The sequence below is a fragment of the Brachypodium distachyon genome, chromosome 3 (genome assembly GCF_000005505.3).
Source record: "Brachypodium distachyon strain Bd21 chromosome 3, Brachypodium_distachyon_v3.0, whole genome shotgun sequence".
Taxonomy (NCBI): Eukaryota; Viridiplantae; Streptophyta; class Magnoliopsida; order Poales; family Poaceae; genus Brachypodium; species Brachypodium distachyon.
The window spans coordinates 15,281,461-15,295,066 of record NC_016133.3 but is presented as its reverse complement, the minus strand read 5'-3'; the positions used below and the strand labels follow the sequence as shown (position 1 = coordinate 15,295,066).

Here is a 13,606-nt window from a genome sequence, read left to right as displayed (position 1 = left end):
ATGTAAAAAAAAATTAGCGGAGAGCGTTATGTAATTTGTGTCTTAAACGGGTTTGTAGTCTTCTCCTTTTAATTGATTCCAAAAAAGTGATGTAAAAACCGTTTGAAATAAAAAGAACTCATCGAGACAAAAATTATTAGTGGTCCAAATCCAAAAGCGTGTAATCTAATCTTGTTATCTTTCGGAAATTTCATTGTTTATGTGGAACTAGTTTCAAACAATGTTCTTTTATTGGGCAAAAGCATTGACATGCCAAATCTTTGTAGCGCCGAAGAGTCCGTCCACACTAAGACGAGCGATGGAACTCGTTCAAAATAAATATGTTACCAAACTTGAGAGGACTAGAATAGTAAAAAAATACAACATTTCGCCCCAAAAGAGAAAATTGGTTGTCTACAACCAAAATCATCGGTTCAAAATAAAATTGATGGTCCGATTCAGAAAGCTCGGTATAAATCACATTATTTCCCAAGACATTTGGGAAAAGTTAAAATGGAAACATTTTAAAAGCTTGGTATAATTCTTTTAAAAAGAAATTTCAAAAGATTTAGTTTCCACAAAGGACCCAAACAAGTGTAGTAAGTGAGTAAATCAATAAAATTAATTACACAAGAAGGGAAAAAAAGAAGAAGAGAGATGTCCATTTGTTTTTGTTTTTGTTTTGTCCGGTAAATAAATAAACGGGCAAGAGAGTGTCCCCATTCGTCCCCTCTCTCCGACACCACCTCCCAATAAAACGCCACCGCCCCACTCGCCGGAGCCGGCTGCCGCGGGATGCCTCAAGATTCGCGCCCAGCCGGGATGCGCCTCTTCGGGGTCACCATTGCGCCGGCGCCGGATCCCCCCGACCACCGGGATCCGAACCCGCCGGTGCCGGTCAGGGAGGACGTGATGCGCAAGTGCAAGAGCATGGGCAACCTGGCCGCCCTCGCCTCCGCCTCCGCCTCCGGGGACGCTGGCGGCGCCGCCGCAGCCGATGGGTACCTCTCCGACGGCGGGCTGCTCCAGTCCTCCGGCAAGCGGCGGAGGGCGCAGGAGAGGAAGAAAGGTGCCGCCTTCTGCCCCCTTTCCTTTTTTTTTTTGCTTCGAAACGAAATCTCTATGCTTTGATTCATTAGATGTGTACGCATACGCAAAGATCTGGCCATGAATCGTATCGTTTTCCGCTCTAGAAATGCTTAGTTTGATCCTAGCATGTCTGGATGTGATGTTTGGATGTGATAGAGAGATGCGGCCTTTCGTAGATTCCTTTTACGTTTGCTGGATTGGCTGGACGCCGAAATGTTTGTTCCTTCGTGTTTGCGCGTGCATAGCAAGGACTGGCTTCATTCCTAAGCAGAATCTATCGAAGGTCTATTGAGGAGGCGGATTGGTTTTTTAATTTCCATGGATGGTTTGCGAGTCTAATGAGGAAAGCTTCTTGTTGTGTGCTGTCTTTGCAGTTTAGCTTACTATATGGATCAACCATTTCATTGCTCCTCATAGATTCATTGAACACCGAAGGCATTGTGTAAGCTACTTGGTTTATGCTAGAGTTGTAGAATTTATTAATTTAGGCCAGTGAGGATTTTTGAGGGGTAGATTTGGGCCAGTTTATGAATGTGTCAAGCTGCATAGCTTGGGTGCAGCCTCCATTTGGCTGTTCTTTGCATGACGGTTATTTGCATCCGTAAAGCTCCTCTATCTGTTCTACAGCTTTAGATATACTTTTGCATTTACTCATTATGCATCTGTTTGCATAGCTTTTTTGGGGAAATATAGAGTTGATCAGAGATTTGGATTGGTGGTATGGTCCATGGAGGTTGGGAAATAAAGAACCGATCAGATAATCCATGGTTGGATTATTCACATAGATATTGTGTGATGTACACTAAATTCAATCATAAAGGTTGCCTTTCAGTAATACAGGAGGTCTAATAAGACTGTCCTCAGACCTGTAGTTGATTTATGTCATGGTGTGTGGCCATGTCAAGGATGTGCTTACTTGTGTTTACATCATAACTGGCTTAAGAAAGAAAAAGTCCTGATATGTTGCTTCTGGCGAATCTTGTGGAATTGCTTAGAAAGATAAGGTCCTTGTCTTTTGTAGAGGAAAGTTATGAGTTGTGCTGCTAAATGCCGGAGCTGCTTGGCTCATAAGCTGATAGCCAGACAAAAAGTATCCTCAGATTCCCCTTGGTCTTCAGTGTCACAATTGAACTACTGATTGACCATTTATTCACATATCACACTGACCTATGCAGCCCTACTTCATGCTACTTGTAGAATGGTGCTTTCCATAATGCATGAGTTGCCATTTACTAGGTTTGGTTAGGAAATTTCATCACAACTTCATTTTCCTAGTGACATGACCAGGTGATATTTCATACTCATAATGCATGATATTAAATCTGAACATCATTGACTGCCTGCAGTTATTGTTTTATGTGATCGGTTATTAAAATGTCTGTCTGGTTATAGTTTCCAACTTCGACTAGTTGACTACTATAGTTTGTTTTGTACTCCCTCCGATCCAAAATAAGTGTCTCGGTTTTGAACTAAGCCTAGTTCAAAACTGCGACACTTATTTTGGATCGGAGGTAGTACTGATTAGAGCCTCCCAAAATTAAACATCAGTTTAGACATTGTAATAATGTCGTGTTATATTATCAAGCAAACTATGGCACCTTGTTGGGAGGTATGAGAGGCCTTTGCTCAATACTTCAGTAGATTTGACTGAATGACAAGGTAACTTATGTGGATCAGCATTTACTCCCTGTATAAATCACCTGGTAATAAAGAGTTATGCATTTTCTATCTGGATGCTAATGCAACTGCAATGTCCTCAAATGAGTATCAGAAATAGGGCATTGAGTAAATGGTCCCATATATTCTTTGCACAAGTAGATAATTAGGATGTAGAGTTGCTTGACGAGGTTTGGGTTCTAGGAAAAAGCTAGATTCAGGATTCCTACGAAATAAGCTTTCAATGAAGTTAAGAGATGTTGATAGTGGTATTAGTTCATGAAACTGCTGAAATACTTTGAAAACCTGCCATACTAAGAGATGGTCTGTAGTCTCTACAAGGACTAGCTCACATATTGCTGGTTGTATTGAATTGAATGAAAAGGATGCCCCCACTCCCAACTATGGTTAGTTTGCTTAATGAAGTTTGTCTGTAAACACACTAAAGCATCCCTTACTGCTATTGGTTTCGTTTCGGGAAACAGGAGTCTGTTTCCAACGTGTATTAAAAAACTGAAAACAACAGAACCAGATGTCCTATATAAATCTTTGGGGACGGATGTTGTAATAAAGTTTTATTATTGCCAACACAACACGAATTTTACCATATTAAGTCAAAGAAGAAGAGAACTATGAATGTGTATATGCCTATATGGAGCTATGTGGTTTCGGTTTTCGGTCATCGGTTTTTATGCCCGCCCCTAAATGCATGTATGTATATACTGACATGTGCCGCTGAGTTAATAAATTTTGTATTGCCACTTGCAGCTGTCCCTTGGACTGAAGAAGAGCATAGGACATTTCTTGCTGGTCTTGAAAAGCTAGGGAAGGGGGACTGGAGGGGTATAGCGAAAAATTTCGTTACTACCAGGACACCAACTCAAGTGGCCAGTCATGCTCAGAAATATTTTCTTAGACAAACTAATCCAAACAAGAAGAAGCGCAGGTCTAGCCTCTTCGACATGATGGCAAGCGATTTGGTACTTCTGCGTCCTGCCAACATATGGAGCATTTAACTGACATATGAATATCTTCCTAATGAATGCTTTGCACACTTATGAATGCAGTCGCCAGCACCAAATTGCCCCATCTTACCACCAACAATGGCAAAATTACATGAGATGGTAGCTATGACTAAACAGCTCCAGAATAGCAACTTGGTAAGTTCATTGTTTCGGGGCTTTTTAATTTTACATGATTGGTCAAATTAATTGATGATGTTAACCTCATTTTCAGGAAGGAGTCTCATCTTCGAACGCGGCTAATGTAGCATCACAAGTTGGAAGAGATCTTCCTCCCCCAGTTCCATCTTTTAAGGCAACAAATTTAGATACAAGCCTTGTCAAAACGAACCGCATGGTAATGCTATTACTACACTATACTATTAACCGCCTTCAAAATAGAAGCAATTTAAATCTACTCCAAAGCATAGTCTTGAAAAATGGTTAGCAGTTCACTTGTTTTTTGCTGACATATTAGATGCTAGATACCTTACAAATGTCAGGCAGTAAATTCTTATAGTGAAATTGGATATTTGACATTTGAATTCAAGTTTTACCCTTTTCTATTCAGAAGTATGATGATCAAACTGTAGATCACCATATTACAACTGTAGCCTTTACTGATTTGGCTCCTCATAAAGCTACAATTCAGCAAATGCTTCTTTAATTGATCAAGAATTCTAAAATAGTCACTGCCATATCTTTATTGTCCAAAAAAATGAGTTGTGGGGAAAGTGTAGTCGCATTTTGGGGTTTACTACCTCCCAGCTTTGAGGCTTGGAAGTGTAGGGCACATTTGCTATTCAGAGCTCCAAGTTACGTCCATCACAAACCAAATTCAACAGTTTGAAATTGTAGGGCCTGTTTGCTATTCGGAGCTCCAAGTTACGGTCCATCAAAAATCAAATTCAACACTTTACAATTGTAGGGGAAAAGTCATTAATCAACATAGTAAGGATCAAATTCAAAGTTGAAATATTTATGCGAAGAAAAAATATTTAATTGGAGAAAATCTGATAAGGAAAAAAAAAAAAAGAAACACATGACTGTTAAGTGAACTTTGTCTTTTCTATCTCTTGTGTGTAGCAAGACTGCAGTTTGTTGGACGCTAGGCCACCCTAATCCTCACCTTCTTAAATTTTTGTAGAATCTTTTGCGATGATTTGGATGGCCGCTTGTCGGAGTGTTGGAGCATGGCATAGGTGGGCTATACTTGATACTCTCCCCTAGGACTTGAATGCCCTTCCACACTTTAGTATAAAATTATAACATTTCTGATCCAAAAGCACCAGCAAGACTGTTTCCAGGATAGTGGTCCCAGGTACCAACACAATCACTGTGTAACTGAGAGTCGGTAGAGGTCTCTTCAAATTTAAGCTTGTATGCATAAATACAATAGTGATAAATAACTAAGTACTTATAGTATCATTGTATCAAGGTTATTTGGCGTCATATGTACTGGCAACAGTGCTACTAGAGAGCGGGGGCTAGTGATAATTGGAACAATGGTCTTACTAGCAATTGCATGAGCAACTCTTGCTTTTGGTGGGTGTATTGAATTGGATGGTAGACTTGTTTTTGTTCCTTTTGATTCGTCTTTGTGCAACATTTGGAATGTAACAGGCACTGCCATGCTCATTAATTAACTAACCGTCATTCTTTCATTGCCCTTGTCAGGAGTGCTTCTCGCGGACACACTTCTCATTCAGACAGATCCCTATGATCGCTGAAGGGACCTCTTCAACAAGTATTACTCCGACTGCCAATGTAACTGCTCCGGCATTTCAAGCTAACATTACTGCATTCCCGATCCCACAAAGTGACCCCTCACCGCCGTCTCCTCCGAAGGCAGATCATCCAGAGGAGAACAAGGATCTGGAGCTGACGGTCGCCCCACCCTCCCAACAAACCATGACCAACATTTCTTCCCAGAATGTGGTAGGCGTGATTCAAGTCGTTTAAGCTAATAATTTTTTTGGGGGGAAATCATCATGTCATTAACAGTTCTCAATATAAACATTAGCTTTTTTATTAGTGATAAATCAATAAAAGCAGGAATCAAAGACAGAATCGTTGTCTGTAACTCTGTATGCTCCCAGCCGTCTCGTATCTGTTGTTCTTGTGTGGAGCCTGTTTTTGCTTTCTTTTGGTGCCACCTCTGCATGATGTTTTAGGAAACTGGCATGTGCCCAGCTGATCATTCTTTGTGCTGTTGGAATTAATTCAGTGCAGTTCAGGCCAGGTCCATGCCATGCATGGTTCTCTGCATCAGGTCCAGAGCATGTTATCACTGGAGAAAGAAAGAATGTGGCTGAAAAAAATGGGTAGGAAAACGGAATGTTGGAATGCTGTAGCATAATTGGCTCTGCACCTGATTGGTTGGTAGCCTGGTACTATGGCAGAAGAATAGCTCCTTATCTGATTTGTGTGTGCACTGTGGAAATGATGTTCTAGAATTCCTTTCAGGTTGTAAGGACATGTCCTTCAACAGGAACATCAGTTGGACGAATATATATTATTTAGAATAAACTTGGCACTGGCAAAATCAATCTAGCACAGGAACATTAGTTGGGCACAGGAACATCAGAATAAGTAAGTACTCCAGTATTTTCAAAAGTAACACTGGGAGTACTTGGCATTGGCAAAATCAATCTTTAAAAGGAACAGCAGTTGAACAAAAAAATTATAAAAAAACTTGACATTTGAAAAAAGAAAATCTCAGATATGAGAGAAGCAGAAACCTCCAGTATTTTCTTAGTGTGTAAATATCTTTCGTGTCGGTCGTGAGCATTAACCTTATACTAAAAAAAACATTTGCTTTTCGTTGTCAATACTAAACAAACATCGCTATCAGCACTCATAAAAAACACACAGTAAAATAAAACAAGAACCAAAAGAGTGCCATTGACACACCACTCTCCTGAAGACTTATCATCTGAGCATCATCATCAAAACTGTCGGTACGTCTCCAAAAGTTCAAACAGTATATGATATCTTTTGTACTCTTAATAAGCATTGAGTTGTCGGCTTTGCTTTTGGCACGATATATCGAGCAGGCCACTACTACTACTAGTACTACTACATTTCAAAGTCTAACAAACTCTGATGTTGGAAGGAAGAAACAAAGAAAGGGAAAAGGATCATATATTCACACATACACTTCATGCATGCATCATATTTTCGTGCCTGCATTCTTACGATAACCACCGGTTACAGGTTCATGACAAATGTTGGAGCAGAGAAATTAAGGATCAAATTAACAAAAGAAAACACATTTCAGTTGGATAATTGTCATGGCAAATGTTGGAGCAGAGAAAGGATCAATTAACGGGAAAAAAAATGTCACAAACACATTTCAATTGGTTACCTTTCAATGAAATTCACCGCCCAGAATTCACCGTGCAATTCCAAGTTTTTAAATGTGTGATTCTCAAAGTTCCAGAACCTAAATGTAAGCCTTTTGCATTTTTTGCTCTGAAGAGATGGAAATTAACGAGACTCGACACTAAATAATCAGCAAGGAAGCAAGCAAAGAGCAAATTAAGCAGCCTCTGCTTTAATTCGTCGGTGTTCAATCCAATGAACAGCGACCTGTGCGATCGATCTCTCTGCATGCGACCCATCAACTAATCCTTTGTTAAAGTCCAACTCCTTAATCTGGATCTACCAAATATTCTTCACACAAGCTACTCTAGCTAGCAAATAATACTACTAGCAATTTTACTGTGCTCCGGTGTTTTTTCCGATAGCACAAGCTAATCATGGTTCAAAAATAATTTCCTCATTGTAAATGGTACTCCATAAGGCAAATTTCTTTTCCTTTCATCATGTTTTGACTACAAATTATTCGATTATCATGTGACTTATGTGATACGGATCATAACTACAAGTAAGTACTTTTGAATACCAGCCCAATGATATTATACGCTAATGGACTAGTTGTTTATCAAAGACTTAGCACACAAGAAAACAAAATACATCCACGAACTAATGAAATTAATGCGTGACACACATCATGCCACTACATATATCTTTTGTTTATTATTTATCAATTAAAGCCCAAAGAAATAATAATCCAATGCATTATATATTGCATGTTGGCACAGTACGATAGACGTTTATTAATTATATCAATTAAAGCACAAAGAAACAATAATCCAACCCACTGCATGTTAGGACAGTACTACGACATGCGTTACTTGGATGCACGAATGTTCTCTGGTGCTGTTACGTGGATGGAATCATATATATTGCGGTTTAATTAGTTTCCGTACCATGCACATATGGTTAGATATATATTAATTATCATTGCGAAAGTGGTACGGATAATTAAATTACAAGTAGTACTCCTACTACTCATGCATATGTTGCTTGTTTGGTTGCCTTGCATGCTAATGCTAGACTTTGGCATCTTTTGACCAATTTTGGATAGCTACCACTACTATGCATATGTGCTGATTTTTGTTGCCAAATATTTGGTGAAGCATGATCCATCTGTCCGTCCCTCTAGCTAGTAATTTTTAGACCATGCATGCTACCTTACTTAGCTTGACTAATAAACTTTGGCATCGAAAAACAAAAACACGGGAGTATAAATAAAAAAAGAGGCAAGAAGAAATATGCTTTTCAGGCATTTGCATGCATGGCTTACAATTTGATGATGCAACAAACCACTAAAAGGCTACTATCTTTCTTCATTTTATATTATCAATCAATTGCATGCAGCACTAATTAATTTCAAGAACAAGTTAGTTTATCTCCATTGAATTTTTTTAAGTTCATGATTTTGTTATTCTCATATCAATTGTTAATGTGTTATTCCAGCTAGTGATCCAGTAGCTAGCTTAGTGTCCTTTGCTGGCTTAACGTAGCACCTAACATACATAAGCAGTGTTTGTGATATCGATGTGACATCTAGGGAACATTCCTGGATGGAGAGATGAGACGATGCAACTACAAGTCACCAATTAATTAATCTCCAAGTACGATCAATTGACAAGAATATTAATTAATTCATGCTTGATTTTTAAGGAACAAGCATGTATGCATGGAAATATATGCCTTTTTGTACGTAAATATAACCATATTATCACTACGCCAGAATGGGTTACTGGCGCACGAACTCCAGTGGCGGTATAGCTGGCCCAAAAAATTCACCGCCACTGGACGTCGTTGGAGGAATCCAAAACGAATACCTATGGCGGTGAGCAACCACCGCCACTGCTAGTAGAGCACCGGTGGCGGTGAAAGCACTCGCACGACCAGCACCGCCACCGGTGCTCTAGTCATTGGTAACATGTGGCGGTCATTCACCGCACTGGAGCTCTTTAGTGGTCACCGGCGCACGAGCATTAGTGCCGGTTAAAGTGGTTGAAAAAACAAACCGCCACTGGTAAGTCGTTTGAAGAATCTGAAACGAGTACCAGTGGCGGTTAGCTTCCACCGCCGCTGTTAGTGGAGCACTAGTGGCAGTGCCATCACTCATGCGGTTTTCACCGCCACTAGTGCTCCTCAGAGATTCCCATCCCGGTTACCAGTGGCGGGCAGATTCTTTGAACCGCCACTGATAAGATATCTATAAAGCAAAGTTACTGTGGCCTTATCTTCCTCAGCTCGCGCGTCTCTGGACCAGCCGCGGCTCCTCAACACACAGGCGATGGCGAAGCTCTGCCAAAATTCCATGGCGCCGGCGGCCGGAAGGTTGCTCCCTTTCCCTCTCCTTCTTCCTCCTCTCCCTCTCCTTTCCTCTAACTCCGTCCTCTCTTCTCTTCTTCCTCGATGTAGCTGAAATGGCGCCGACGGCCGAGAGAGCTCGATCTCTCTCCAGGAGCTGTCCCGGCCGGCCCCCTTGCTGGGGAGGTCCCCCACTCTTCCCCTAGCTCCGTTTCTCCCTCCCCTCTGTCTCTCTGGTTGCTGCGCGCGCGCCCCCTCCCCTCCGTCTCTCTGGTCCCCTCTCTCTCTCTGCTCCCATCTCTCTCTGTGTGATTAATTAAGCTCTCTCTCAATAAAATATGTGTTGAATGTGCATGTTCCGCGGCCATCGTGCCGTGTTTGTGAATATTTTTGTTTGTACATGTATACGGGCCATCGTGCCGTTTGTGTTCACATGTGGGTGTGGGTGGGTGTTTATTTGGCAAGTTTTTGTAAAATTTGTAAATTTTATAGCAAAGGTCATGCTGAAATTTTGTGTGATACTATATGTAACTTGATTTATGTTTGTTTATCGTGTTTTAGCTCGATGAACCGTGCTTAGATGTACGAGGAGACAAGAAATTGCGAAAAGTGGATAAGAAAACTGAAGGACTTCACTGATGTCGCCACGGAACATATGCTGAGAAAAGGGGACGACATGACATGTTGTCCATGTAGCAATTGTCGTAACACAATGATGCTTCTGCCCAGCGATGTGGAGTTGCACTTGCTCCGACACGGTTTTGTGTTGGGTTATTCACGTTGGACTTGTCATGGCGAGGATGTCATTGAAGTTGAAAGCGACACAGAAATGGAGAACATGGAGCATGATGATCCACCCGACGAACCATGCCGTGGTGAAGATCAAGAAGTTCCGCAAGGCAGGATGGCCGAAATGCTAGATGATGTGCACCTGCGTAAACAGTTAGACGACGCTGACGATGAGATAGTGTCCCGTAAATTCCAGAAGCTGAGGGAGGACGCAGAGACGCCGTTGTATGAAAATGCAGGGCTGGACAAAAGTGTGCTGGAAGTAACGCTCGAACTTCTCCGAATGAAGGCAAAATATAACATCATGGACTCGGGCTTCACGGATATTTTGAGTTACCTTTCTACAGTTCTTCCTGCGGGCAACATGTTGCCTAAGAGCACGTACGAAGCGAAGAAAGTTGCATGTCTCCTCGGGTTAGAGGTTGTCAGATACCATGCTTGTTCGTTGGATTGCACCATATACAAGGGTGACTACAAAGACATGCACAACTGTCCAGTATGCAAAACATCCCGATACAGGAAGAAAGACCCCAATCCTAAGGGCCTCCCGGAGGAAGAAGTGACTCGTGGTTCAGCGGCGAAGATGGTATGGTACCTCCCGTGTGGTAGCCGGCTGGAGCATTGGTTTCAAAACGAGAAGGAGGCAAGTTGGTTCATCTTCCACGACTCGACTTAGAAGGATATCGATCCTGATGGGGTGTACCGTAACGACGATGGTGTACTTACACACCCCGCCAATGCGGCTCAACGGAGGACCCTGGACGAGGAGTTTCCAGACTTCGGTGCAGAGCCCAGGAACATCAGGTTCGGGATGAGTACGGACAGAATCAATCCGTTCGGATACATAAGCAGCAAACACAGCACATGGCCGGTGATCCTATTCATATACGACCTTCCTCCGTGGCTTATCATGAAGAGGAAGTACATCAACCTATCCATGCTCATACAAGGCCCTAAGCAACCGGGAGCTGATCTGAACGTGTATCTGGAGCTACTGAAAGATGAACTTGTGGAACTTTGGAGTACGGGCCGAAAGGTTTGGGACGCTCACAAGAAGGAGGAGTTCACCCTTCGGGCAGCTCTGCTGACATGTGTGCATGACTACCTTGTGAACGGGAACTCATCTTGCCAACACACACATGGGTACAAAGCGCGTACAAAGTGCGGGGATGAAACGAACTCACAGAGGCTGCCGGTTTCACAGAAGATTGTGTACATGGGACACCGAAAGTGGTTGCAACCCGGTGACCCATGGAGGAAGGACAAGAAAAACTTCAATGGGAGGTCAGAGCCTCGCCTGAAAGCCCAGGGAAAAGACTAGGCACGGAATTTATGAAATTGTTAGGAACTTGGAAGTTGTTGCCGAGAAAGCAAATCCGCAAGCGAAAGAGAAGGATGGCGATGGACCTGTGTGGAAAAGGAGGTCGGTGTTTTGGGACCAGCCTTACTGGAAATTCTTACAAAGCCGTCACACCATAGATGTCATGCACGTAGAGAAGAACGTGTGCGACAGCTTGTTGGGCTTGCTAATGAACAATGCAGATAAGACAAAAGATGGGCCAAAGGCACGGAAGGACCTGGAGTTCTTGGGCATAAGGAAGAAGCTGTGGGCGGTAGAGGAAGAGTCACCGGAAGACCACAATGGTGAAGTCACGGTAACGACACGATGTAAACCTGCGTGTTACACCTTGAGCAAAGCCGAGTTACACAGAATGTACCAGTGTCTCCACAGCATAAAAGTTCCATCCAACTACTCGTCCAGCATCAAGAGACTCGTTGACATGAAGAGTCACAAGCTTGTTGGCATGAAGTCTCATGACTGCCACGTGATTATCACACGGTTACTTCCGGTTACAATAAGAGGTGCCACGGAGCCATGGGTCAAAGAGAAGGTGATGAAGCTTTGTGACTTCTTTGACACAATCGGGCAACAATCCATCACGGTGGAACGCTGCCTCTAGTTGAAGGATTCGATGATACAAATTTTGTGTGAATGTGAGATGTTCTTCCCTTCAACATTCTTCGATATCATGGTACATCTGATGGTCCATATCACCGACGAGATAATCCTACTAGGGCCCTCCTTTCTGCACAACATGTATGGGCTCGAACGATACAACGGGGTGCTGAAGCGGTATGTTCGTAACAGAGGCATCCGGAAGGTAGCATCATGCAAGGCTACCATGCAGAAGAGTGTGTGGAGTACACCACTGATTGGTTGGCGGATCGCAAACCCATAGGAGTATCCGAATCACGACATAAGGGCAAACTAGAAGGTGAAGGTGGGCTCGGCCGGAAGGTTCTGGATGTGTATTCATCGGGGAGAGAGGATGACTATATGAGAGCACATACAATGGTGCTGCAACATATGTACGAGGTCCAGCCTTTCATCGACATGCATATGGAAGAACTTGAAAACCGGTACCCTAACAGGAGTGCTGATTGGATACACAAGACCCACAATGCAACACTCGCCATGTGGCTCAAGAGTTTTTGGTATGCCAGGGTGGCGGCAAATGAAGAAGAAAGGACCGTTCAAAAGTTTTCGCGGCTACCCAACGGCTGCGTAGTGACTTACCAGTCGTACGCAATGAACGGGTATACGTACTACACCAAGGATCAAGATCGTAAGAGCAGTTACCAAAATAGCGGTATAGTGCTGGTTGCTGAGACTAGTATTGATAACCAAGGCACTACAGAAGCGTATTATGGCGTGATCGAAGAGATCTGGGAGCTTGACTACACCTTCACCACCATCCCCATGTTCCGTGTCAGATGGGCACGTGATGTCAGACAAGAAGATCATAGATTCACAACAATGACCCTGCCTCGTGAGGTTCCTCGTCATAAAGTGGACGTGAAGAAAATCCCGGCAAGATGGGAACCATGACAGTTTGCTACAAAATGCAAACAAGTTTTCTTCATCGACGACCCTACAAGCAAGAATCGTGTTGTCGTAAGGAGAGGGAAAAGAAGCATCGTTGGCGTCGACAAAGTTACTTCACAACAAGACTATGAAGGTTTTCCTGATCCAACGTCAAAGCAAGAAGAAGAAGAAGCATCACGGACAATCCAGACAATGAAGAAGTCAGGACCTGAGGCAAGAGAGGAGGCATACACAAGAAGCGGCCACAGCGAGACCCTAACATATAAGAGGAAGGAGAAGACCAGAAAGAAGAAGGACAAGATTGTGAAATAGTTGAATATTTGTGTATCTTTTCGTAGTTGATGTTTAACGATGCTTTTGAATGGAAATTTGTAACTTGTATCATGTCAAATTTGAAATCAAAAGTCTTAAATATGTTCTGAATTTGAAATAATTTGTTCAAATTTGCAATCAAAAATATGTTCTGAATTTGAAATAACTTGTTCAAATTTGAAATCAAAATGTCTTAAATAACTTGTTCAAATTTCAAATA

The 13,606-nt window shown here is 42.4% G+C and overlaps 1 protein-coding gene across 2 annotated transcripts; it reads left to right on the top strand.

The window, feature by feature from the left end:
* The first annotated feature begins 697 nt into the window (after window positions 1-697).
* LOC100837086 (transcription factor MYBS3) lies at window positions 698-5,993 on the top strand. Of its 2 annotated transcripts, XM_014900041.2 has the most exons (6): window positions 698-1,048; window positions 3,493-3,704; window positions 3,792-3,884; window positions 3,961-4,083; window positions 4,873-4,927; window positions 5,403-5,993. In XM_014900041.2, the coding sequence occupies exons 1-5, from the start codon at window positions 775-777 to the stop codon at window positions 4,885-4,887; spliced, it is 717 nt and encodes a 238-aa protein (XP_014755527.1). In that variant the 5' UTR covers window positions 698-774; the 3' UTR covers window positions 4,888-4,927; window positions 5,403-5,993. The 2 variants fall into 2 exon arrangements, with proteins under 2 accessions (XP_014755527.1, XP_024318074.1); XM_024462306.1 differs by lacking the exon at window positions 4,873-4,927 and having other exon boundaries at window positions 700-1,048; window positions 5,403-5,809.
* The last annotated feature ends 7,613 nt before the right edge of the window (window positions 5,994-13,606 follow it).

What these genes read in the sequence shown, in the direction of transcription:
- LOC100837086 (XM_024462306.1), top strand. Translation starts at nt 775, where the DNA reads ATGCCTCAAGATTCGCGCCCAGCCGGGATGCGCCTCTTCGGGGTCACC. An exon ending in GGCGCAGGAGAGGAAGAAAG is followed by an intron (nt 1,049 to 3,492) that starts GTGCCGCCTTCT and finishes TGCCACTTGCAG; the next exon opens with CTGTCCCTTGGACTGAAGAA. An exon ending in AGCTCCAGAATAGCAACTTG is followed by an intron (nt 3,885 to 3,960) that starts GTAAGTTCATTG and finishes CCTCATTTTCAG; the next exon opens with GAAGGAGTCTCATCTTCGAA.